The 27,428-nt window shown below is 46.9% G+C and overlaps 1 protein-coding gene across 3 annotated transcripts in view; it reads right to left on the reverse strand.

Annotated features, from left to right (window-relative positions):
* Positions 1-27,428, reverse strand: part of CCZ1 (CCZ1 homolog, vacuolar protein trafficking and biogenesis associated) — a 732,451-nt gene that overhangs the window by 122,700 nt on the left and 582,323 nt on the right. For all 3 annotated transcript variants that reach the window (XM_069645641.1, XM_069645642.1, XM_069645640.1), the window contains one exon: positions 24,458-24,575. In XM_069645641.1, the coding sequence (XP_069501742.1) occupies positions 24,458-24,575 (118 nt within the window). The remainder of the gene's footprint in view (positions 1-24,457; positions 24,576-27,428) is intronic.

A 27,428-nucleotide genomic window follows, 5' to 3' on the forward strand; every position in this document is an offset into this window, starting at 1 on the left:
GGCGAAGGGACGGATTTTGATAGCTGGCGCTCATTTGATCAATGTATTTGGGTCCGAAGCCCATTTTGGTCATTGTAGAGAAGAGGAAGCCCCACTCCACGCGATCGAAGGCCTTTTCAGCGTTGATCGGTAATAGGAGAGCAGGGATCCCCTTTATCTGAGTCTTCTCGATCAAGTGGGTCACTCTTCGCACATTGTCAGCTGTCTGGCGCCCTCTAATGAAACCCACCTGATTGTGTCGCACCAATTTAGGCATAATGGAATCTGGCCTGGCCGCCAAGATCTTCGTGCAGATCTTCGCATCAACATTTATGAGCGCTATCGGGAGATAGGACCCACACTCCTCCGGGTCTTTACCCTGTTTATGTATGAGAATTACTTTGGCCTCGTCCATGGACCTGGGGAGGGCTCCAGGGGATATTATGTGGTTAAAGAGTCTGGTGAGCTGGGGGATTAGAAATTCTTTGTGTAGTTTATAGAACTCGCCCGCAAAGCCATCTGGGCCCGGGGCCTTTTTCAGGGAGAGGGTGAGGATTGCCATTCTGACTTCGTCGGTTGTTATTTCTCCTTCAAGCTGTTCCCGCTCCCCCTTTGAAAGGGTCCTCAGGTCGAGCCTGTCTAGGTATGCCTTTTGCATAGTGGGGTCAGGATTGCTTGACGAGTATAGGGTGGTATAAAATTGGTGGAATTCTCTCTCTATCTCCCTATTGTTAGTAAACGCCTGCCCACCCTCCCCCATGATTTTAAAGATAGTTTTGCCCTTCTCCTCCTTTCTCAACATCCGAGCAAGCAGTCTGTCGGATTTATTCACTTTGATGTAGTGCATTTGGCGCAAGCGCAGCAAATTGCGCTCTGCCGCTGTGGTCTGGATAAGATTCAGTTGGCCCCTTAGCGTCCGAACCTCCCTTGCTACAGCTGGTGTATGCTTTGTGGCCAATTGTGCCATTGCCTCCCTGAGCTTTCTGCCCAGGTTCTCTTCTTCCAGTCTTAGTTCCCTGTCCCTTCTGGCCTTGATTGCCATAATTTTCCCCCTTAGCGTGGCTTTTAGTGCATCCAACCATATTTGCGGTGTAGTGTCATCCCAGCCATTCTTCTCCACATATTCCTCCAGTTCCCGTTCCACCTCCTGTATCAGAATCGGATCTTTAAATAACTGGGTCGGATAACGCCATTTCCAGAGCCCTGGGGGTCCCTGTGGCCTGCTCAATGTTAGAGAGATATGGGTGTGGTCCGAGATCGCAAGGGGCCCAAGAGAGATCCCAGTGATGGACCCTAAGAGAGGGGCAGACACCCAGATGTAGTCAATTCGGGAGTGGGTTTTATGAGCATATGAGTAAAATGTGTACCCTTTGTCGTTTTCCTGTATCTACCTCCATGCGTCTACCAGAGCCAGATCCTCACATTTCTTTTTAAGCTCCCAGGAAGGTCCTTCCGGTGATCCCCACAGAGCCCTACTTCTGTCCCTAGAGGGTTCCCAAGCCATGTTAAAGTCCCCTGCTAGGACGATACGCCCCTAGCTAAAAAGCTCAGATGGGCGAGAGACCTCTGAATGAAGGCGTCCTGCCCCGTGTTGGGAGCATATAGCGTAGCGATTGTGTATACCTCTCCTCTGCCCTCCAATATCAGCGCCAGGTACCTCCGCTAATCGTCTTTTCGTGTTGTCTTGATCGAGAGATCCAACCCATCTCTCAGTGCAAGAGCCACCCCCCCTTTTTGCTAAACTGAGTGGCCTGGAAGAGCCGGGCATATCCCCAAATTTTGAATCTCCAAGTGTCCTGTGTTTGAATGCGAGTCTCCTGCAATGCAACTATGTGTGGTTTTTCTTTGCATATGAACAATTCCACCTTCTTCCTTTTTAACCGGTGAATTTAACCCATTGACAATCAAGGACAATATCTTCAGATGCTCCATGCTATCAGGGTATGTGATTTATTTGGTGCGGGCTGGCCACCTTGGAGCCCTGGTTTCTTGGGACCTCAGTTCTGTGGCCAAGTTAGGCATTACCAAGCAATCCCATCCTCTCAACTGCCTCTGAAACAACACCCACCCATTCCCACAACTCGGATAACCTCCTTGGTGGGCTCAACTGGCTACTTGCCCCCTTTGTATCTACGAGACAAGAGTTGAGCCCCAACATTACCCCAGGTCTTCCCAACGCAGGATCTAACAATCCCATCCCAAGTGACTCTCCCCCTCCCTTCCCTGCAGTGAACCTTCATAACTGCTTTTACAACCCAGTTCCGGTGCCTCAGATTTATGTAGTGCGTGCCCTCCCCAGACTCACAGAACTGGCGCCCCTATGATTTCAGGGAGTTGGTGTCTGCTGAGTTTTCAGGCGAGCCATGTTGACTGTTGAGACGGCTCCCCCCCCGGTGAGCTGCGACCCACCTTCTGGGGGGGCTCTTTCCTAGATCGCTTGGGCTTGACGGTGGTCCATTCCCATGACTTGTACGGACCACGCCGGCCAGGACGGCCATCAGGGTCCGCTGGTGGTTGCTCCTCAATACCCAATAAGTCCAAGCCTTGTTCACAGGTCGTGATCTTGTGCTATCTACCCTGCCAGAGGAAGGATAGGCCAAATGGATGAGACCATCTGTATTTGATTTGCTTTTCGCGCAAATGTTTCAGCACTGGGAGCATCCGTCTCCTTTTGCTCAGTGTTATTTCGGACAAATCTTGATACAAAAATATCTCAGAGCCGTTGCAGGATATATGGCCAGCTTTTCTCGCTTTTCCCAGGATCTTTTCTTTTGCGGCATAGCTGTGGAATGCCACTAGCACATCCCTGGGTCTGGCACCTGGTTCTGGACGGGGAGGTCCCACTCTGTGAATCCTGTCAAACTGGAGATCAATAGCTGTGTCCACGTCCAGGAGGGCCCTGAAGACAGCTCTGAGAGTTTGTGTGAGATCTTGGGGCTGAACGGACTCCGGCAGTGCTTTAACCCGAATGTTACTTCTTATAGACCGGTTCTCTAGGTCTTCAGCCTGTAGCTCCAGGTTCTGAATGGCCTGTGCCAAAGTTTCCAGAAGGTTTTCCGCTTTCCTTGCGTCCTCGGTCAGTTCTTGGATGGCCTGCTCATTTGTGTCCACTCTCTCTTCGACATTATGAATATCCTGCTTAACCCCTCAGCCAGATCTTCCCTCAGGGCATCCATCTGCTTCTGACTCGCCGTCGTAATCTCATCCACCACTTCGCGAGGACTTGTCTAGGCGCTGCGTGGGTGACTGGCAGTCTTGATGCTCCAGGTGAGGGTCTGTACCCTGGGCTCTCATCCAGTCATCCGCCTGATGAGCAGTCTGGCAGTTGGCATCTTGCTCGTGATCTTTGGCCCAGAATTTGGTAAGGGAGCCCTCCTGGGTCTTCTTAGCGTTTTTCAGGGCCAAGGGGGATCCTTAGATCTATTTCTGGACATGGTGGGCCCCGGGTCTGAAGCTAGCTTGGTCTGCTTACGCTTGTTTGGAGTGCTTGGAGCGGTGTAGTGAGAGCGGGGGTTCCTCACGCTTAGATAAAGTTAGGTGTCACATATGGGGGCCATGAACCCCCCCTCCCCCACTCTGCCTCGCGTAGGGGGCCGCAAGTCTCTGCTCAGTCCGAGTGCCATCTGCTCTCCCTGGTTGGGTTTCACCTGTATGCGGATCGAGCCCAGGCCTGTGATGATCTGGGGAGCAGCTCCGGCTGAGGGGGGAGACCCGGGCCAGACTCCCCCGGTGCGGCTTCCCCTCCTCAGTGCCTTAGTAGTTACTCAGGGGGTCGGGGGACCACCCGGATCCCCTCAGTGGGTTTAGGTTCGAGGGGAAGGTGCCTCTGTGCCCGAGGGGCGTGTGGCCTTTCCTCCGTGGGGTCTCAATTGGCCACCTGACTGTTGTTCTGTGGGTCACGCTCCGGGGGGGTGAGGGGGCAAGCTTAAAGTTTCCAAATTTGTAAGTAATGATGAGCCCCCACTCTCCCCCACTTACTGTCTCCGCTCAGGGTCTGATGTTCAAGGTCCACTCCGGTCGGGCCGGGCCTCCGGGTCCGCCTCTTTGTTGCTCGACGACACCCGCTCGCCCCGCGGACCAGAAGGATCCACGGCCGCCGGGGAGTGCCCAGGGTCGCGTTGTGCCGCATATCGCCGCTTTCCCAGGGCCCTTCTGATGCGGTCCTCGGTGTGGGGCTCCACCGCTGAGCCCCACCGGGGACTTGCTCCACCGTCGGCTTGGCCCGGCCCAGGCTGCTGCGGGCGCGCCAAAGTATCGGTGCGGCTCAGGTCTCCTCACAGGGGCTGGTGTGGTGGAAAGCTCCGGCAAAGTTCCTGTACGTTGCCTCCGGGCGAGTGGGATATCGGAAGGTGTCGACGGTGAGAAAAGGTGCCAGGGAGGACAAGGATCGGCGTCAGACGTGCATTGGCCCGTTCAGGGTAGGAGCGGGTCCGGGAGCTCGGGAGCCGTGATGTTCTTTAGACTGCGGCCATCTTGGATTCCCACCACATAGACTTTTGAGTTTGTTTGCTTTGGAATATTTTCGTTGAATTTTGTTTGCAATACAAGAACACTTTCAGCATTACTTAACTTAGGAACTTTTTCTTTCGTCACAAGGAGCACTGTTTGTCTATACTAGGAGTCTGTTGGGAGGAGGGAGTAATCTTCCCAGGTTTATCAGTACTTTATTTTGATACTTTTTCCTTTATCCCGATAAACTATCCATTTTGTTAAGAGGGAGGGTGTTAACCCGTTGGAACACAGGGGGTCTTATATTTATGTGAGGCTTTTGCTGTAGCGTTAGGGATAGCAGGGGTTTGACCATGACTGTTTTTTAGAACTAATCTGACCTGACCGCCCCAGTTTGTCTTTTGTTAGATAGGGAAACCCCCTAAGAATAGGAATAGATAGGCATTTTCTTTTTATGTAACAATAAAACATTGTAAAGCATGCCTTCTCTTGGTCAGTCTCCTGCTTCCTCAACATCACACTTCCTAGATTCAGGTTCACGTCACCAGGTTGGCATTCCTCTTCAAGAATACACTTAGTTGATGCAGAATGGCTCTCGTGTTTTGGGAGCAGTCTTTGTGTTTTCTGTGTTCTTCCTTATTTTGGTGTTTTCGAGGGCCATTTGTTTCTTTTGGATCACAGTAGTATATGGTTCTGCTTTCAACAAGAAGGTTGGGGATGGAAGGATAGGCTACAGAATGTGGAGATGTTTTATGCTATGGGCTAACCCCAAAATGGTCGCTGGTGTCCCCCCAATGAGGTCCTCCCACATTAAACCACCCCTAGGGGGACTATTGGTACTGACCTCAACTCCCTAGCCTCATGATCAGGTGCTCCCCACTGGGGAGAAGTGACGACCCCTTGTGAATCTTCACCGATGCAATACCAAGGCTACCCCAGATGTCAGCAATAGTCTGTTCTTTGTGTTGGTGTTATGCTCAACGTAACTCCATTGGGTTTCTTCGTCCCAGTGTGTCAGGCAGTTCTTTATTCTTTCCTGCTCCTTGGTGTTTACCAGTATCGATACCAAATATTTATCTTCAGCAGTGGAAGCACTACAATAACAGATGTAGGAGGATTCTGATTTTGTAGATATTTCTTTATTGGATTCTGGAGTAAGATGAAAAGGGAGTTCCTCCTCGGAACGAGAGTCCTTATCCCCAAGGGGGGGTCTCTCTCTGTGAGATCCCACTTCCTGCCACCCCTACGGGGAATATCGCATAGCGGGCACATCTCCCTAGTCTCACAAGGAAATTTCCCCCTCGGCAGAAGTGACTGAATCCTGTGATTCATCACAGAACACACCCAATTGTGTAAATGCAAACTCTGGCATCAGTAATAGTAATGTACAGTTGCAGGTGTGAAAAGGAGGGGCTGGTAGCACTATTAGTCAAGGTCTAGTTATTATTATATTGATTCTCACTGGGCAAGTTGAACATTTCACTCTGCACAAATTATCACCTCAGCATGCAGTAGTGAATGTACTCATGCACAGTTGAATCAATGCAGTAAAGCATGGAACATTATACACACATCTCCTATTTGTCACAGATGGATGAAGAATCACTCCAAGTCTCAGAGGCAGTTCAAGGGCTTTTATTGAAGTCTTTGTGTGCCATAGGGCCTCTCTCTCTCTCTCTCTCTCTCTCTTTTTTTTTCTCTCTCTCTCCATCTCTCTTATCTAATAACATACCTTCACCCTAACTCAGGTGCCCCTGACTGTCATTAGCTAGGTGTGAGGACCTAAACACAGAATGCCTTACCTCACTAAACACCCTCAGGCACTTTCTAAATGTCCCTACTGTAGCCAATTGTTAGTTTCTACTGGATTTGGGAATAGTGCCTTACAAATAACTTGTTGGATTACGTCCTTCATCTAGCATGCTTATCCACTCTTTCTCACTCCTACCATCAACGTTATATCTCTTGACTCCACCCACTTGATTGTTACCTTTCCTTTCACTTCTCTACCACTCTCTCCTCCCCACTATTACTCCCCCCCCCACTACTACTCCCTTTCCCACACTACTCAAATACCACCCTTTCACTCAGTACCATCCGCTTCACAATCAAACACTAATGTTTCGAATCAAGGTCGCCACACAGACATTCACACTCACACAGTATACCACTTTCCTTCACTAGCCAATATCTCACCTTCTCTGAAAATCATCTCCACACTTCACTGCTCCTTCGTTCCTCCTGCAGGCTTGTTTGGTCATTCACCACCTCCTCCTCTGATCAGACCCAGGTAACTCACTATTCTTGCTTTTTGTTACTCACTTACATTCCTCCTCCCTTGTGGGACTGATCCTTTTTCCCTGGCCAATCTGGCCTTTTCTTTCACAGCCGCGGCAGTGATATGTTGTGCGAAGTTAGAAATGGCGGGTTAAGACCTGCCCCCTTTTTCATTGTGCAGAACCCGCTGCGGAGTGACCAAGGTAGCCCAGAAAGTTGAACGTCTTGTGTTCATGTTAGCAGGCCCCATTCTGAGTGCCACGCTGGTTAAGTCCTAAGTGGATGAGGGGGTTTAGCTACCCCACAAGTCCCTGGTTGTCTAGCACAGTCGGTCGTGGCTGTTTTGTCTTGCTACTGTTACCCAGCTGCACTGCATGGCTGTTCTTGTTGCCATGCCAGGCATTGTGGGTTCATTCCTCTCTATTGGTTTCTCTCGGTCGGGTGGACATCATGGAAGATTGGGAGAACTGCTGGTTGGCGGTTGGGTTAAGGGTTCCTTGCTGCTTCTGTGAGGCCCTCCACATGGGCTCTTCCCGTGATACTTTTTGTTGGTTTCCTAAGTTGTTGGCTGCAAAACAAATAGAAAGAAACTGGCGAGCATATCGTCAAAGAGGCATGGCATGAGAAGAAATTGGTTGGCAGAGATGCATGCTGTCACAAGGGGGGCAGGGACTGGGGCCCTCGCAACTGCCACCGTCCACCATTGGGGTGGGACTGGCTCTGGATTTCTCTTTGGTTGGCCTCCCACTCCCAGGTGAGAGGGGTTACTATCCGCTCTTGACAAGGCCAGGTTACTGGCCTTAGCACACATTGTTGTAGCTAAACTGTCAATAACACCACAATCATAGTTTCCTGCAACTGCTACAAAATGCAGAAATCACACACCGCTCAGGCAATATAGATGTGCATGTATTTAAGGAAAAAGCAAGCACTTTCATCAGAAACACTCTTCATAAGAAAGCCGACAGTGAGCATAGCAATTCCTTTGCAGGTTGTATTAAACTAATTGGCTGTTGTAAGTTAGCAGGATATGAGCTAAATGTTAAAGGGGAAGATCTCATTGGGAACCTGGACTTGGGACACAAGAGACTCATAACCAATTGTATATACATTATTTAGAGTAATTTATTTGTATGTGCATTGAAGAGCAAAGCAGGGGCATATAGTGGAGGGATGATGTCAACGAAGGACACAAGAGCCCCTTCCCTGAATAGGAGCTGATTTTGTTGAACATTCATAAGGGCTTGTAAGGTGGTTTTGATACCATCAGAACTTTCTCTGCGTTACTGCATGCAGCTCCCAGAGTTGAGTGAAGGGGTTTTGTCATCACGTATAAATTCATAAATGGATGTGCTTGGCTCAAACCGGCTGTGTTTCTTCAAACTTCATAGGAAATGTTAGAGCACACAGTCAGAGTAGTTGGTTGGGGGGATTATGGGGCTGTACAATATCTGTGTTTGTGCCCCAAAGTTCTTAAACTTAATTTTATTTTTTTAATTTTATTCCGGTGCTTTGACTTTAAATAAGTCTTTCACCAACAAAGAAGGAAAGAAAATTCCAAAGATGTCACATTAAAATCAAAATCCAAAATCTAAAATGTGAAATTAAGGAGGGGAAGGATATCATAACCGATAATGATAGCAAACAAACAAAGTCCTTTTCGTCATGCTGCTGTACTTTTCTGCCATTATTTAGTTCGTCTTAATAAAGACAAACACTTTGGCCAAATAATTAACCAATGCAATGATTAATGATATCCTTTCCCCCTGCATAAAAATAATCTACCATTCATCTGGGCTAAGCTTTTTAGTCTCTTTATAGAAGACCCGCAACATCTGAGATCTAAGTGCTGTCACAGCTTTACAATGGAGTAGCAGGAGTTACTTTTTCTGACTTCAGTTTACAAAACTTGCAGCTATTGTCTCCTCCATCAGATCTGCTCCTTACTGATAGGAACTCTAGCGTTGGGTATAGATTTATTTAAAATCTCATATTGAGATCTATAAAAACTGCTCAGGCACCTCATCAAATATTTAGGCAAAGTGTTGCAGGACCTACAGACTGGAGTGCCTTGAGAGTATAGTTTGAATCAACTGTATTGCTCTTGTGTCTTGATCTAGCAATTTCTCCAGATCTTAGTTTTTTCTAACATTGGATTAGTTAACAATTGTTGCTCAGTCATGTCCAGGTCTTCCAAAGCGTTATTACAAACCTTTTTCCAATTCATCTACCATGGATTAGAACCACTAGAAAGCGCTCTTTTTACTAAACAGAAGCCTCTTGTCGGGACACCAATTTGCACTTTCTGTACAGTGCCAAGTTCTTCCACTTGACTAGAGCAAAGAGGGAGATCAGCCCAAGTTCTCGTTTTAGCACTTGTACTGGCACACAGCTAGGTAGAAACAGGACCTATTCCAAAATAGGCTTTCGAGAATGGGCCAGGTTTTAATCGGGAGAGAAAAGAAGGCTTCAGCCCTATTAAGTTAATATGGGCACAAACTTCATTTTATAGAAGGTAACCACATGGGCAATGGACAATTTCCCATATTTCATTTGTAGCAATCTTCTTTGTGATGCAAGTGCTTTTGTTTTATTTCTCAGCATAGTTTCCCTCGGAACATCTCTCAAGGCGATGTTTATGCAACTCCCTAGATGTATAAAAGAGTTCACTCTAGACAGTCTTTCCTTGCCCACAAACCACAATATTTTATTTGATTTCCTTCCTTTGGTTGACTGGAGGATTAGGATTTTTGATTTCTCACATTAATTTTTAGCCTGCTATCTTGTACATATAAGTATAATGCATTCAATTGGCATTGTAGACCTACTGGAGTTTGGTGAATCAGGATCAAATCACCTGCGTACAGTAGATGATCTAATGACACTCCCTCAATATTGGGAGGAAAGCTTCTAGCATATCTCAGGGTTTCCGGCAAGTCTGAAATAAACAAATTAAACAAAGCAGGAGCCAGCGAGCAGCCCTGTTTCAAGCCTCTTGATTTAAACATAAAATGTGACAGTAGCCCCACCTCCTCCGCTTTAACTTTTTTCCCAGCTTTTTTCAGCTATGTTTCTGAGTAAAAGTCTTTGATGACATCCAAGATATCAATTGGACATCACCATTTCTTTAACTTGGGTCCACAGCAAATGTCTTTTTATAGAATCGAAAGCCTGAGCCAGTTTGATGAAAGCCAGGTAAATAATGCTGTTGTTCCTACTGGACCGAAGCTTCAAGAGATTAATCAGGAAGATATTTAATGAGGTTCAAATTTAATTTACAAACCGAGATGGCCATAAGTCAAAGCGCCCTGTTTCTCCCGTCTAAGCCTCCAGGCCACTCAAAACCAACTTGGCGAATATCTTCCCAAATACGTCAAGTAGGGCGATAGACCGGTAGTTTCCAGGGTCCGACATAGCACCCTTCTAGAATATCGGCACCACGACAGATGTTGTCCATGACGAAAGTACTCGCCTAACCTTCTTGATTTGAGTAAACAATAGCCCCAGGAAGCTTCATCATAATTCCGGTTCCTCCTTTAAAATGGCATTGGTCAAGCCATCAGGGCTGTGTGCCCTAGAACTACTCCCTCTATGTATCAGGAACAGAATGACCGCCTCCTTAGTCGAAAGTCCATTCAATCCCCAAAACCTTCACTTCTTTACTCCAGCCTTTATTTACTGTATCAAACAATTTAGTAAAGTGGTCTATCCATATATTTACTACACTGTAGGGCCTCCCTGAGGTGTTTACTAAATGTACGAATTTCCAGGTGTCCCGCATTTATTTGCTTAAGATCTTCTGCAACATTTGCTCTGCATCCTCCTGCATCATTTTGTGTTTGCGTGCCTTGACCCACCCAATTTTGAAGTGCTGTTTACGAGTTTTAATCAAGGCAGTACGTATTAGGTGGTCACCCCTTTTTAACTTTTTAAAAATCTGCTCTTAGTTGTTTCCTTTCAACCACCAGTTCGGCGTCATAACAATGTTTATGTGTTAAGTGTGGTTTCACCCACACTTAGTTTCAACAAAAGGCAACAGGAGTTTTGAGTAATCTACTGTTTTGCAGTCTTTCCCTCTAATGTTATGCAGTTTCTTTTTAAATCTATTCTTTATTTTCCTAAAATACATGACTGCGCAACCAAAACAAAGGTACCAGGTATACTCCCAAGAACATTTTTGGAAATCGAACTTAAAAAGAGCGTTGTCACACACAAATCATGGTGCTCATTATTCATTCAGAGCATAGCACATTTTACATCACTTTTTAACCCCATCTAAACAAAACAATGACTAACCTGCCCCCGGCCCCCACCCTCAATATATGCTCTGGGTCTTAAAGTCTCACATATCTACTAGGGCCTCTGGATACTGTAAAATAATTCCAGCAGTGCTATTTAGAGGTAACCTCCTCTTATTTATCACATCCATGCTCATCCACCCCTATTCTCTATCCAACATTCCATTCCAAGGTTTCCGGTTTGAACATTAGATGATGGTAGCCATCTCTGTAGGCATGGCCTCACCCCCCGCTATCCAAAGCCAGCCAACATGTGAGGGAAGACAATTTATATATACGAGTCTAATAATTCCCAATACCGTTCCACCTGCTCAGCACTCGAAGAGGATTGCCGCTTAATCATGGCCAGTGAGCATGATTTGGAGAGCAGTTTAGTCCACAATGCTGCAGTGGGTGGGGAGCTTGCTTTCCAATGTATTACTAACAGTTTGCATGCAGTGAAAACATTATATTTATGAGCCTATCTTTCAGCGCGTCCGTGTGCCAATGGCTGCTTCCCACCCCAAATAGCACAGCGTTGGCGGTCAGTGTGATTTCGGCCCCTTCTATGTACAAAACCCACTGGTGCACCATACACCAGAACGGTGTCAGGACTGGGCAGGACCACAAGAAATGCCACATGGTACCTATATCGTCACACCCCTTCCAGCATGCCGATGAGGGGGACAGACCCATCCCAAAAAGCTTAACCAGGGTACAGTATGTGCGCAGGATGATTTTAAATTGAATTTCTCTATTATTGATATTCGAGGAAACCAATGGGATCGCCGTGAAGTAGTCATATATATCTGCAGTGTCGATTATCGTTCCCAGATCTTCTGCCCATGACATAGCCTAGACATGATTTGTAGCCACATTATTAGGGACAGATATAGCATAGAATGTGCAGAGTCATGGGAAGGTAGTAAGGAGTTGCCCTATTTCTAATTTGCATGGTACCGGGGGAGCTAGGCGTGTATTGTCCGAGGTATATTTGAGGATTACTGCTTGTAGTATATGAGGATTACTGCTTGTAGTGTTTTGTAACTGAGCCAATCCCCCTTTCAAGGGCCAGTGTATGGCATGTTGCTTGGAACTCTATTAAGGCCTCTCCCTCACATATGTCCATAATGCGTATATGTGCCCACTCTACATCTTGTATGGGGTGCACTTTATGTTTGAGCCCATACGATAGTACAGCTCTAATGCTCGACCACGATGTGGCTTTCTATATAGATGCTCCCTGTATGGATCATATGCACTGAGCGATTGTCGGTCCTAATGTTGGGTGGTGTAACGAATCTGTGATGGTAGTTTAGTCGGAGGAATGGGCATCACTTCTACTGGGGACAGTGGGGTCATTAAGGCCAACTCCATGGTCCTCCAGCTAGCGCCATCAACAGAATCCAGACACTGTTTCACTCAACAGGCCTGTACTGCCTGATAGTATGCTCTCCATGATGGTATTTGCCAATGCTCCCTCCAGTTTAGCTGCTTGTAGTACTTTGAGCCGAAATTGTGTTTTTTTTCCTGCCAAATAAACTTAGAGATCGAGGTATCCAGGTTTTTAAACATGGTGGGTGAGGGGCAGATAGGTAGTATCATAGCTATGTACACTAGTTTCGGTAACAAGTTCAGACCAACAGGTTTCCAATATGTTGTTCCTTTAGTGGGGATATCTTCATATCAGCTTCCTGCCCCCCTGGTCAGGAAGTGTCTGTGTAATAGGGTCCAGTGGAGCAGACCCTGCATCTTTCCTTAAGTTATTCTTTAAACTGGGGGGGTTCCCTGACTGGGTCAGACATAATGGTTATATGGATTTCAGTCCGTGACAACTCAGTAATTTCTGACAAATCGATCACGCCAGTAGCACAAGCCATGTCTGTTGCTTCCCCAAGAAAGTGAGACGGGAATTGGGCGGTGGAGTTATTCAACTCAACGTTTGCAGTAGGTTTTCATCACACAGCCGAGCCACAGCCTTTGATAGGGCTCCTGCAGTGGATGTCTCAGGGTTTCTCTGCCCCGCTCTAGTTAAATTTCCAGATGCATCTTGGGATTCTTAGTCTCTTAACTTCCCGATCGAACAGAGGAGGGGCAATAGAGAGGGTGGTTTCAAGGCTCCATATTTTTCTATGTACGACGCGGTCACAAAAACATCAACCTCCAATCAAGCTGAGTGTTTATGAGCAATGATAGGAGTATTCAAGTTAGATTGGTCCACCCTGCCGATATTTAAATCTTCAAAGCATTTGTCAAACACCGAATTGTGCAGAGAACTGACCTCAGATTCTTCACACTGCAAGATCAGCTTTGGTTTCCGAAGACACTCATTGCTTGGTTCTTCCGACGGGGCTCGGTGTATACTCCCTATGAGATTTCAAGCCCCAGCCAGATGTAACAGACACTTTTCTATGGTTGCAGTCACAATAGTTACAGCTAACGCAGCTAACTGTAGACAACTGCTTTCACTCTGCTTGTACTCTGCGGGTGCACAGAGTATATGTCGACTCCCCCAGCAGGTTAACAGTGAACAGAGACAGCAGACTCAGTACTTTCAAAACGCCACCAGACAACTGCTTTCACTCTGCTTGCACTCCGCAACTGGCAACATGACAGGCTGTACCATTCCCACTCCTCATGAACCTTATGCCTATTAATAATCATTTTCATGTATTTTATTTGGCGTACCAATGTAGCAGAGCCATGGCACTTAGGGAAAGCTGAGCACTTTTGTGCGAGACATACGTACGGGTGGGGTTAAAGTTTCACGTTCAGACAGTTTGTGGAAAATAGATATATAGTATTGTTTTGCTTGAGCTAAAACATGGCGCTGGTGCGCAGTGTATTCTAGGGGCACTCAGAGCCATAATGGATATTTACTCCATGCCTCAGTGAAAAGCTGCACTTACTTTGCTGAGAGCTGAATTTACTTTGCTGAAGAAAACATGCTTTCCAAACCTGGTATGCAGTCAAGGACATTCTGCTGGGAAAGCTGGTTTTGTTATGTATTGTTATGAGTTATGGGACTGTTTTCCGTGACGTTTGTTCTTAGGAGAGGGAAGGGCTTTGCTCCTTGAGGTTACTGTCGGTTGACCTAGCTGGCAACCATCGGTTACCCATCAAAGCGCAAGTGCATTGCCAGAAGGTTCGAGAAATTACCACCCCTTTTTTAGGAGTGCATATATGCGGAACCCCTCAACGGTCAGACGGGACAAGTACAAAGACCTCAGTCGGAAGGGGGACGCCTTTGTCCGGCATACCTGTGGGCTGTTGTGCTCTCGGCCTGGCTGTTATCGGGGTCTTCCACCCGCTTCTGGCGAGATGAGGGATTCAGTTACGCCCACAGTGATGTATTTTCTTTTCAATTCTCTGTCTTTTCTGTGATTTATTTCTGTGTTATCACTTGTTGCTTCCAAGTTTTGAATAAATAGCCGTATAGGTGCTCATTATTTTCTAAGCGTGCGTGTGGTTGTAAGTCATTACGTAGTCTACCTGCGTTTAAAGTATTGGCTCTGTAATTGCGCTGGTGATTGATGACTGTCCGTGCACTCTGGGCGAGCAATACATTTTGGCACTGTGAGCAGGGTATTCTGGGGGCACTCAGAGCCATAATGGATATTTACTCCATGCCTCAGTGAAAAGCTGCACTTACTTTGCTGAGAGCTGAATTTACTTTGCTGAAGAAAACATGCTTTCCAAACCTGGTATGCAGTCAAGGACATTCTGCTGGGAAAGCTGGTTTTGTTATTTATTGTTATGAGTTATGGGACTGTTTTCCGTGGTGTTTGTTCTTAGGAGAGGGAAGCGCTTTGCTCCTTGAGGTTACTGTCTGTTGACCCAGCTGGCAACCAACGGTTGCCCATCAATGTGCAAGTGCATTGCCAGAAGGTTTGAGAAATTATCACCCCTTTTTTAGGAGTGCATGTATGCGGAACCCCTCAATGGTCAGACGGGACAAGTACAAAGACCTCAGTCGGAAGGGGAACGCCTTTGTCCGGCATACCTGTGGGCTGTTGTGCTCTCGGTCTGGCTGTTATCGGGGTCTTCCAGCCGCTTCTGGCGAGTTGAGGGATTCAGTTATGCCCACGGTGATGTATTTTCTTTTGAATTCTCTGTCTTTTCTGTGATTTATTTCTGTGTTATCACTTGTTGCTTCCAAGCTTTGAATAAATAGCCGTATAAGTGTTCATTATTTTCTAAGCGTGCGTGTGGTTGTAAGTCATTGCGTCGTCTACCTGCGTTTAAAGTATTGGCTCTGCAATTGCGCTGGTGATTAATGACTGTCCGTGCACTCTGGGCGAGCAATACAAGTAGGTTCTGCACATTCACAGGGTGATTGATGGAGCGGTTGGACGGGAGTGCGGTCTCACATGAATGGAAGCAGAGGGTGGGCCCAAGAAGGCAAGCCTTTACAGATTGTTTGTATTTGTATTTAGTTTATTTGTATAGCGCGCCTGGTCCAAAGGCATCTGGCGCATATCTTAGGTAACATTAACATGGTATAAAACATAGCAGATTTACAAAGAGGCATATGGTATAAATCACATATTATACATACAGGGGGGCAAAAATGTAAGGGTCATGTAGCATACATTCATCGAGGAGATAAAGCATTGATATATTAGAAGTCAATTACAATAGATATGCAGTGTATTTACAGAATGTGAAAACCTGAAGCGTATAGGTGCAATGTCCTGCAGGAAAAAGTTAATGATCAGTGAGCCAGGAGGGAGATTAAGACATCTTGCGCGACCAGCCACAACTTGGCTTTGTGCTTAAATGAGTCGAAGGAAGGTTCGGTCCTGATAGAGTTAGGCAATGCGTTCCATAATTTAGAGGCAAGAACTGGGAAGCTCGCCCCGCCTGCTTTCTGCAGTTTGTATCTGGGTACGGTAAGACAATGTGCTTGCGGAGTTCTCTGCGGGTGGGTAGAAGTGTGGCGAGTGAAACTGTTTGCCAGATAGATGGGGGCCTGATTAGTCACATATTTGTGCATGAGGGCAAGCGTTTTGAGGGATATTCTTTGGGTAACTGATAGCCAGTGTATACTTCGCTTAGTGTCCGAGATGTGTAAAGATCTCGGAAAATTGAGGGCTGCCCTGATGGCATTATTTTGAATAACCTGAAGCTTGTTTAAGTTGTGTTGGCTTGTCCCTAGGTAAAGTGCATTGCAATAATCGTGTTTGGACATGACCACCGTTCTATCAAGTATGGTGCAGTTAGCGATAGTGAGGAAGGGACGGCAGGCTGTGATAAATTTGCATGTGTATGCAGAGGCTCAAATTACAGCATTGGTTTGTCTGTTAAGCGATAGTGTAGAGTCAATGTAGATTCCTAAAGTTTTGGTATAATTGGAAACCTTAATGATGTTGCCAACAATATTAAAAGATTTAAAGGATGGATCCAGTCTGTTGAGTCGGTTTTGGGAGCCTAGGATGAGGTGCTCTGCTGTCTTGTCGTCATTAAGACAGAGCTCATGTTGGGCCATCCACGCCTGGAGGACTTGATAAACATCATTTACAGCCTTTGGGTCCGCAGTATGGTCCCCAGTAATGGGAATGAGTATCTGGGTGTCATCAGCATTGTTGGTGTAGGTGACACCCATATAGTCGAGTATGTCAAAAAGTGGTTTTGTAAACACATTATAAAGTGTCGGCGAGACACAAGATCGTTGTGGAACCCCACACAGGACTGGTGACGGTTCGGCAGAGGCAGACGGGGAGAAGACCCTCATGGACCTGTTATCCAAAAAAGATCTGATCCAGGTAGTGGCTTTGTCCGAGAAGTGGGCAGCAATTTTGAGATGACGGCAGAGCATTTGGTGGTTAACCAAATCAAATGCAGCCGATAGGTCAAGTAGTAATAACAAGGCTAGTTTACCATTATCTTTTAGATCCTCAATTTGTGTTTTTAGGTCATTGAGTGCAGTTTCTGTTCCGTGCCTAGGCCGGAAGCCTGATTGTCCAAGGCCAAGGAGTTTATTTGATTCCAGGTAGTCCTGTATGTGCAGATAAGCAGCACGGTCTAACATTTTTAGCAGAAAAGGGACGGTGGTGATGGGCCTATAGTTCGTAGGTATGCTTGAATCCAGGGTAGGTTTTTTCAAGAGAGGGAGGACCCAGGCGTCCTTGAGGGTGTCAGGGACGGTACCAGAGTTGAAGGAGGAATTAATAAGAGCAGTGATGAAGGGGGCTAGTTCAGGTGCAGCCTCCTTAATAATGGGTGCAGGGCAGGTATCACCCTGGTAGTTAGAGGGTTTGAGTTTGCTGATGATACTTTCAACCTCTAGGAGAGTGAGTGGAGAGAAGCTGAATGGTGTGGGTGTGTATGTGTGAAGGGCATAGTTACAGGATTGGGCTGTGAGTTGTTCTGGAGGCTATTTTCTTTCCATTAATTTTCGATTGGAGAGTAGCTATCTTATCGAGCTTTTTGGATGCTGGCACACCAGGTGCTGTCTTTGCTGCAGGTATTGGGGGGGAAGACGGAGATTCTAACTCCTTCAGAATTTTGAAAAGCTCCTTAGTGTTGGATTACGCTTGTATTTTGCGCATGTTGTAGGTCTCTTTTTTTGCTTGGAGGATAGCCTCTTTGCAGTTAAGGGTAGTTATAATGAGGCTATCTTTGTTGGCGTCAGAAGGAAGACTTTTCCAGCGGGTTTCAGCATTATGTTTTTCTTTGCGTAACACTCTTAATTGTGGAGTGAACCACGAATTGAGGTGAGTACGCTGTTTAGGTTTCCTGGATTTGATGGGGGCGATAGGGTTTAAAGCTTTGAGCATGGTGCGGTTGAGGTATCAACTAGGATAGTGGGGTCAGCATAAGACAGTGCAACCTTGTTAAGGATGGGCAGGGATGAAAGGAAGCAATTTGTCACGCGTGATGCCCTTTTTGTTTCTTGTAGAGATTACGGGGGTAATGTCCTGCTTAATGTAGGGGTCATTAGCCAGGATGTTGAAGACGATGGTGTGGTGGTCAGACCACGCACAGGGGGGGGTCGATTCTATATTGATGTTGCAGTTTAGGACGGCTACCCAATCGAATGTTCTCCCCTTGTTGTGGGTGGGTTCACAGATGCGATGTGAAAAGCCTAAGTTGGAGAGAGCGCTAGCAATGTCCAAGGCATTATGGTCATTGGGGTCTAGGAGGCCAAGGTTAAGGTCATCTAGTAGTATGATTTGGTAGTTCATCTTGGTTTTATCTACTAGAATGGAAGTAATGTCTTCGGCAAAGGTAGTGAGTGGACCTGGCGGCCTGTAGATGAGGTGCAATGTGGCGGAGTTGTTAGGAGAGATGGCGAGTTTGAGAGACAGTAACTCGGCTGAAGGGATCTGTAAATTAGGGATGATTCTAAGGTTGATAGTGTCTTTGAGAATAAAGGTGACACCGCCGCCTTCAGAATGGTTTGAGTTGCAGTCACATCTAATGATGGAGTATCCACTGGGGATGGCGAGGGAGAGACATGGACCTGAAGCTGAATGTAACCATGGGCCTCATTACGAGTCCGGCGGTAGCCGTGCCGGAATAACCGGCAGGCTGCCGCTGGACTCGTAGGAAATTACCGCCTCTGTGATTGCTGGAATCACCAGGGCACTACAACCCTGGTGACCCCGTAATTCCGGAGGCGGAATTCCGTTAATCCCCATTCCCATGGAGTCCCGACTCCATGGGGATGGGGACCATGGAAACACTGGCACCGTAAATAACGGTGCTGGCATTTCCATTTCCGTCTGCAGGCGGGTGGCGTTACTCCCGCCAGGACAGACCTGGCGGGAGTGACACCACCCGCCTGCAGAACTCATAGTCGAGTTTACCGCCACAGTTGTTTCTGGACCGGCAGACTCTAAATAAGGCCCCATGTCTCTGTAATGGCGATGAAGTCAAGGTCTTGTGTGGTAATAAGATCTTCAATGTCAAGAGCGTGTCCCGGGAGGGACCTGGCATTGATGAGGGCACCCTTGATCTTCATTGTTTTAGGGGTATTTTTGATGCCGGAAGGTAGGGGGAAGCTGGGGGTGGTGTTACTTTCATTATCTGGTCAGAGTTGCGAGATTGGTAGGATGTGCGTTGGAATCTGGACCTGAGTCTGGAGTTTCTGAATTGTAGAGTGCATGGTTGGTTAGGTGCAGGTTTGGACGCAAAATGCTCTAGCCAGAGGGCTGGAGAGTTCAGGTAAGGATTAGTCACTTGTGGTGAAGAAGTCAAGGGGGTGTTGGGAATGAATAATGGGGCGTTAGGTGAAGATAGCCTGCCAGTGGGTATGCTGTGGTTCAAAGGCATACTGTAGCCTGTGTGGCAGGCAGAATGTAGTGTGTTACGCTTGGGGGTCTCAATGGTGGTAGGAAGGGTGAAAAGAATGCTGCAGTGATGAGCTAGTACACAAGCCAGTGCAAGTGTCTTGACCAGTAGGCCGGGGATGCAGCAAGCAACGGGGTGCAGCAACATAATGATGTGGTAGCAGTGCGGGTCTAGGTAATTTGAACACTACTAGCACAGCAAGAATAGATAAAGAGGAACATGTGTGAGTACATGTGAGTTATGGTACACAATACGTTATAACAATGGCGATGCACACTATCTCAATGGCATTTAAAGAGGGCAACCAGAATCAGAGTTCAAGGCATGTCATAACAGTAGTGATATACTTTGACTCGAAAGTATCAATGTAAAATTGCAATCAGATACAAAAGTAAAGTGTGCGTTAAGACAAATGGCACGGCACGTGATCGTAATGGCATTTAAAGAGGGCACGTTATGACAAGGGTGATACACTTTGTCTCGGTAGCAACAATGTAAAAGGGCGATCAACTATAAGAGTATACTGAGCGTTGTGGCAAAGGCGAACCATGATATCTCAATGGCAATAAAAAGGGCAGCCGCATCTCATTGTGTGAGGCAGAAATTAACAGTGGCAATGCAAGTTATATTAATGACATTAATGGATGCAACCAAATAAGAAGGTATAATGAATATTATAACAACAACAGAAGTATCGGGAGCATTCTGGTGTCTGCTTAGTGACTAGAATGTGGGCGTAAGTGACAGTGCGACGAAAAGGTTGTCTCAGCCGTGAGGACTTGGAAACCTTAGGTACAGTGGGCGGTGAAGCTGGACGCGCAAACAATATGCATAGAACTAGCAACAGTAGGCAAGCCATAGGCCGGGCAGTGGAGAGGCATGCATAATACAGTGTGATAGGCAGCGCAGTGTTAATAGGCACCGGCGAAGTGAAGTACAATGCAGCGGGCTATAAACCGCCGTCCGCGAAGGGGTGCAGGGTCAGCGGCGTGCTTGTGCTTATTACCTAATGATACAGTATGCAAGGTAGAGGCAGATATGGTCAGTTGTAAGTGTCTCTTACCCAGCAAACGACAGGGTGTAGGATGGTAGTACAGTTAGGTATGGATGCGGACTACGGGCAGAGTTCTTTGACCTGGCTTCTGGCAGTTTTGGACAGGCTCAGGATAGGAAATGACCCTTATTTTCGTGGGCCTTACTGGAGTGGGGCCGGCTTCGCATGCCGGTTACTGATTGGTGCAGATATGCAATTTGCCATCCAATCAAAATACAAGCTGGGGTCTTCGGCGAAGTTACATTGAAGACACAGCTTCCAAAATGCTGGCGGCCATCTTAGACTGGTCGCCCTCGTGGCAATCAATGGACAAGTACGTTGCATCAGTGTAACCAGCACAAACAGCTTCAATGCAGGATAAAATAATACAAGGCAAATTGCCTTGATGAAAGTCGAGATCGATGGATGGCGAAGGCACGGTCCGTCTCGTCAAATGGGATGAAATCAGCAGTCAAATACTGTGAGCGAGTGGGAGCCCATTGGCTTACCTCGCGATATGCTGGTTTCGCTGGATGCCGGAGGACACTGCTCCTGCACTGTTGGGGGGAGCTCCTGCTCCACCCACGGCTGACAATGCAAGCGTCAATATCACCATTACAATCATATTACAAAAACACATTTTATCATACATAACTGATTAGAGGAAAACCGAGATAAAAATACAATTCAGAATGACAAAGAATTTCAAAATATTACATGTGTCTGCATATGGAGACTAAAGGTGAACAAGGCTGATTCATCTCCCAGGTCCAATTACATGGCCAGCCCAACTAACAGAACACGGCAAAGGCCCTAATCTGACACCAACCGCCACGATGATCCAACAAGCATGACCCGATGGATATCTGGTGCTCTGGAAAATTAATTAGTGGTGCATGCCAGGGTACATTAGTAGAACGGTGGTTTATAAGCAATCCATTTGGGGTTTGCCATGTGTTAGGCGAGATTGTATGCAGTACCCTGTGGGAGACTGCACCAGCCTTGTCCTCCTGGCAATAGGGAACCCAACCTTTTGTATAAGCCTGTACTACACAGGCTGGTAGTGTGGCTGAGCAGCAAGGCTTATCTCAAGAGCGGTCAATGTGAGCTGTAAGGTTGTAACAGAGTTTCACAATGACAATTATTCAAATTAACGTTTAGACTCAAGATTTCTTGATTAAACAATTATTAATTTATTGAACAGTCAGTTATATAAGTCTTCTTCAGAAGGGAGCAAAACATGTAATACTTCGAATATACTTCAAATATACTTCAAAACCCACTCTGTTTCTCTAAATCAGATGATACCCATTGGGGATGGCACACAGACACTTCCCACACCCTCAGGTGACTTAAATAGCTTGCACACTGTGTACATTGATTTATCACTGGTACATTTAGAGCAATACTGAGTTTGGTGCAAAGGCTTAGAGATGGGAATAAAACAAAGGTTAACAAATAATTCATAAACTGTACTTTTCAACCCTCCAATGCAAAGTAAATGAACCTCTTCCTGGGAGAAAGGCAAAAGCACAAAGTAAGAGGTAAGAAGAGTCTCTCAGGGAGCCAGGACAGCCAATTTAGTTGAGCAAAGTCTAGGGGAGCTGAAAGTCTTCGGGCAGGTAAGTAAAAGTCTTGCACAATGTTTTTAGAAAGGTTTGTAGAAATAAGATGCACTTGAAGAACCACAAGCTGGGAGGCTTGTGAGGGGCAAAGCTGCAAGCAACTCTGCAATGGCAATCAAGACAAGTCTCAACTGAGAACTAACAAGGCTACACAACAAGAGGTAAGTCCTGTAAGGTTTACAGTACGACTGGATCCAGCTGCACTTCTGTTCCTGTGTAGGTCTGCAGGTCCTCTGTTCCTGGTCCTCAGTCATGGGGACAAGATGGAGGACGTCTGGGGACTCCTGCACTACGAATGGAAGGTCAGCGGCAACAATGGGCAAACTTCAGATCAGCGGCACTTCGCGGTTTCAGCTCCTTGCGTCTCTCGCAAATATCACCACTGCGGTCTCTCGGACACCACTTTGGACTTTCCTCGCTTCTGGGGTCCAGCACTGTGTTGAGATGGCTCAGGCTTGGTCAGTCCTGCTTCAAGGGAGTCCGGAGGACCTTCCTGGAGCTCGGGTCCGACTTAAAAGCGATGCACTCAGTCTGGTGTTCCTCTCCCTGGCACTTTGGTTTCTCCAGCAGCAATGGAAGTACAGCTAGCTCCAAGAGGATGTCCAGACGTGTTCACTTTGGGGTTGATTGGTCCCACCAACCCAAGGGGAGAAGTCGTCCTTGCAGGGCTTCTCTAGTCGAGGTGAATTCGGAGCTTCAGCATAGCAGCAGGGCTTCACCAGACAAACCAACGGTCCAGGAGTTGCAGCAGGCGTCTCTTCTAAGTTCTTCAGATTCCTTAGCTCCAGTGGTCGACTGTGCCTTCCAAGCCAAAAGCCTTGCCTTTTATGCAGGTTTATCCCATTCATTCGCAGCCTAGCTGTCACTCACACAGCAGGGTGGCTGTACTCCAAGAAGAGGCAGCCTGCCAATCACATTTGGGAGCATTCCTGTGACCAAGGGGAATAAGCACACGGAGTTTCAGGCACCTCACTTACTTCCTGCCCCTGTCAGACACGCTGGAGGCAGAGGCGGGCTCCACCAGTGAATCCCGCCAAAGACATATTGAACAAAGGGACCAAACCTGGTTTGGCACGCAGAGTAAATCTCAGGAAGGACCTTTCCAACAAGAAATGGCAAAAAAAGAAGACTGGGCCATTTTGACAAAATGAGCACCCATGGGTGTCTTACTGCAGCTGCAATTACAGCCCGTGGAAAAAACACACAATGGTAGGAAAAAGTAAGCCACTGCCACCAGCCATTAATTGTAGAAAGGGTAACATAGAAATGCTACATGAGAAACTAGACAAAGGGTTTACTAAGTAACCCCTCCAGCACCCTATTGTAAGATAGTGTGTGCTCGGTCTAGAAAGTTACAATGTAAGTAAAGTAAATTTCACTTCACTGTTCTTGGAAACAGTAATTTATCCAAGACAAGGTATTTAAACCTTTTGGGAAATCTGAAAGACTTCTCTGTGTTACTGCAGTGAAGGTGCTGTGTGACACGATGTAAAAATATGTTGTCTATGGAGTTTGTCGGACTCCAAAACCAAAAGAAACACAGTGTTCAGATCAAAGTAAAATACATGAGACAGTGGGGAAAAAAGGTCGCACTCTCCAGGTTAGAAATTAAAAGTCCTAAAGTCCAGCAAAAGTGCTGGGGGTCTCTTAGGTAGAAGGGAATTAGCACATTTCTGAGAATTTTCCCTAAAACCATTTGACGATGGACCCCTTTCCCCAGGAGAGCTAAAAACATGAACCAGAAGCGGGATGCCAAACTCCTAGGGATTGTCATCAGGAAAAATGGAGACGTCTTGCAAAATATAGTTGGATCTCACTTAATGTGTTTGAAAAGTAGCCCACATACAAAAGGCAAAAAGGGCCTTATACACCCTGTGATCTTCCTTGGTGCAAATGCAGAAACCAAGCAAATGTTCCTTAAATTATGACTTAATATGCCTGAATGTGTTACAAATATACTAAAAGAAGTAGAATCTTAGCACTGAGGAGGGACCGGGAGTCACATTCCATATAGCTTGCAACTCTCCTGGCCTCAAATGCAGAAGTTATTCAAAGTTTGGGAGAATTTTAACATGTCCTAACACATAGCCCACTAACACATAAAGACAGACTATCAGTGCTGCCCGGAGTCGGGAAGTTAAAAACATTGCGTTCCATTTCCTCACTTAGAAAGGATTCCTGCAGCCAAACTGAATTATTAATCAAGAGACAGATACATGTGCATACGATCATCGATCTAGCTGCTCATGTCTCCAATAGATCGCTCCAAGGGTTTTACAAAAACAGTGAATGCAAAAGATGAATGAAAACGTTCAAAACCAGACTGGAGCCAGTACAACTAATTATAGATGAAGGCGGTGGTCTGAATGGAAGGACCTTGCCTGTTATGATCACCTGACCCTCAAAACACAAAATGTTCACAGCGGCCCTAACTCAACATTTCAAAACGAAACAGATTACATAAAAGATTGGGGCAGAGAATTAAAAAGTCAAGAATATTGCACAAGTCAAGATAAACCAACCCAGATATTCTTCTGTTGATGTTGTACTGTTCGCAGATTTCTGATGCCAGCATCGTGAGTTGGGGCCCAACCAGGCTGTCTAACCTACGGCAGAAATCTGAAGATGGCAGCACTGAGGCTAGGAAGCAGTGTGAAAGGAAAAGAGTCAATATCTTCTTACCACTAAACAGATCACAATCAATCACCATAATCAATTAGAGACAACAATCAACAAAATATTTCAGTATTTGGGTGTCATGTATTTTCACAGCGACAAGTGTATGCAGTAATTTGATACGTATGGACTACAATTATGAACTGTAAATGATATTTGAAAAACAATGAAGCCATCAAAGAGCACATTTATTTTAGAACAGTTTTGGGGAATATTCAAAAAAGGATGCTTAACATTTCATATAATACATTCAAACACAGAGTGATGCTCTTTGGGCTAGCCAATGCTTTCATTTCACAAGGCATTTGTACATAAGTAGCCACCACATGCAGCAAACGTCTTAGTAGTGACCAGTAGCTGCATAACTTAGGCCAGTCATGACCAACAAACAGTAGTATACTGTCAGAGTATGGGGTAAAAGTGCATTTGGCAAGCCCTGCTGTGTGGAAGCGGAAAAACTGAAGATCATTACAGAAAATCACAGGGACATCATGTCTGGAGCTCCAAATGACAAGGAGTTGCAACTGGATTACCTGCACACCACCCAGAGACCCACCCCTCATCCCCAACTTGGCGCCCTGGAGCTCCCCATCACCACAGAGAAAGTCACTGAGACCATCCGCTCCCTGAAAAATGCGGCCCAAGGCCCTGATGGTCTCACTACCAAGTTATATAAAAAATGTGTTCACATCTTGGCTCCCCACCTGGCATCTTTATACCACACTTTCCTCTCTACAGGCAGCATCACGCTCTCAATGGAGGAATCTCCGACGGTCCTGATACTGAAGTCCGGGAAAGACCCAGAACTCTGCTCTTCGTACAGGCCCATCACACTGTTGAACAACGATGCCAAGATTTTCTCTAAGCTACTTGCGCACAGTATGGCGAAAATCCTCCCAGAGCTGATCAGACGGGATTCATCCCATGCCGCACCACAATGGACAACACTAGGCGCATCCTAAATATCATTGAATCGGCAAACCGAGCTGGGGAGCACATGGCGATCCTGTCGCTTGATGGCCACAAAGCGTTCGACATGCTGGACTGAGGGTACGTAGAAGAAACCCTGAAGCACGTCGGCCTGAGGTTCTCACAATGGGCGCTGGCAAACTATCAACACCCCGCCACATCTATTAGAATAAGCGGTGACAGATCACCCTGAATCAAGATAACCAGAGGCACCTGATAGGGCTGCCCTCTGTCTCTGCTTATCTTCGTGTTAGCCATGGGGCCGTTCGCCTGCAGAATTTGCCAGAACCTGCAGATTCGCGGTCTGAATGGAAAAGGCGAAATCTACAAAACAGCACTTTACACGGGTGACGTCCTGCTGACCCGAACTCAGCCTGAAACCTCCATGAATGCCCTGTGGCAATAACTGGACAGCTTTGGGTCGGTGTCAGGTTTCAGCGTCAACCTGGCAAAGTCAACAGCCCTGGGAATTAATACCCCTAGAGTCCAGGTGGCCTCCCTAGCAGCCAACTTCCCCATCCCATGGGCAAAATGCCACTTTAGCTATCTGGGAATCCAAATCCCGAGTACAACAGAGCGGGCGCACAAGTTAAACTTCTTCCCACTGCTTAAAGAGCTGTAGAGAGACCTGTCCCTCTGGCAAAAACGGGGGTGCCCTGGACGGGGAGAATCACAGCAGTTAATATGAATCTGGTGCCGAGACTCCTTTACCACTGCCTCGCCCTCCCGATCCCCATCGCCAAAAAAGATCTGCAGAAACTACAAGCGAACATATTAAAATTCGTCTGGAGAGGGAAAAAGCCAACAATAGCCAGGAAGGTGATGCTTCGAAGCCCAGGGTGTGGTGGTCTGGGAGTCCCGGAGGTGGAAATATACTGCCGGGCGGCTCAGCCCTCCCCGGCTTTCACTTGGAACATAGGCACCAACCGCCCACTCTGGCTGAAACTGGAGGAAGACTGGTGCCGCTATCCTCTAGAGTGGCTCCCTCACATCGCTTGGCCCAGAAACCCTCCTGACGCCGGACCCCGCACAGCAACCAGAAACACAATGGAGAGCTGGAAGAAAGCAGCCCGACGATGGAACTGCAGGACCACAGTGGGACCTCCATCCCCAATTTGGGAGAACCCCGACTTCACCCCAGGGATCACACCTAATAGCTTTGTCAGATGGAAGGCAGGAGGGCTGAGGCACATCCCAGACTTCAGTTCTAACGTCACACTGCTCTCTTTTGAAGAATGTAAAGTGGAATTCCAGGTCTGGAGGGGGAGCGATTCTGCTATGCTCAGCTCAGACATTGGCTGCCCCATGGCACGATAAAACCGCATGGAAGAAGGGAGTTGACAGCGCAAGAGCGAACCCTTACAGCCCTTGCACCCACTGATAAACTATCGACCCTCTGCCGGCTCCTGGATAAAGGGGACCCTGACAAGAAGGAGGCCTACATGCAGAGGTGGGAATGGGATATAGGGAGGGAGCTGGGAGTGGAGGGGTGGAGCCGCATCTGGTCAAGAATCCACAAGAGCTCAAAATGTGTCACCAATAAAGAGGGGGAGATCAAAGTCTGCTGCAGATGGTACCTGACACCAGAGACTCTCAACAAAAGCAACCCAGCTATCCCACCACAGTGCTGGAGAGGCTGTGCAGACACAGGCTCATTTTTCCATCTGCTGTGGTCATGCCCGATGCAAGATTCTGGAAAGAGGTACTGGAACAGATCAAACTAATCACAGGCTTATCGATCCCGTGGGATCCAGGAATAGTCCTACTGGGTGACTCAGGAGACGGCCAATTCCTGATGACTGGCCGATTGGCAGATCTTTGTTCCCATCTACTCACAGCAGCAAAAAT

Source organism: Ambystoma mexicanum, chromosome 2p, assembly GCF_040938575.1.
Source record: "Ambystoma mexicanum isolate Mex_15411 chromosome 2p, UKY_AmexF1_1, whole genome shotgun sequence".
Taxonomy (NCBI): Eukaryota; Metazoa; Chordata; class Amphibia; order Caudata; family Ambystomatidae; genus Ambystoma; species Ambystoma mexicanum.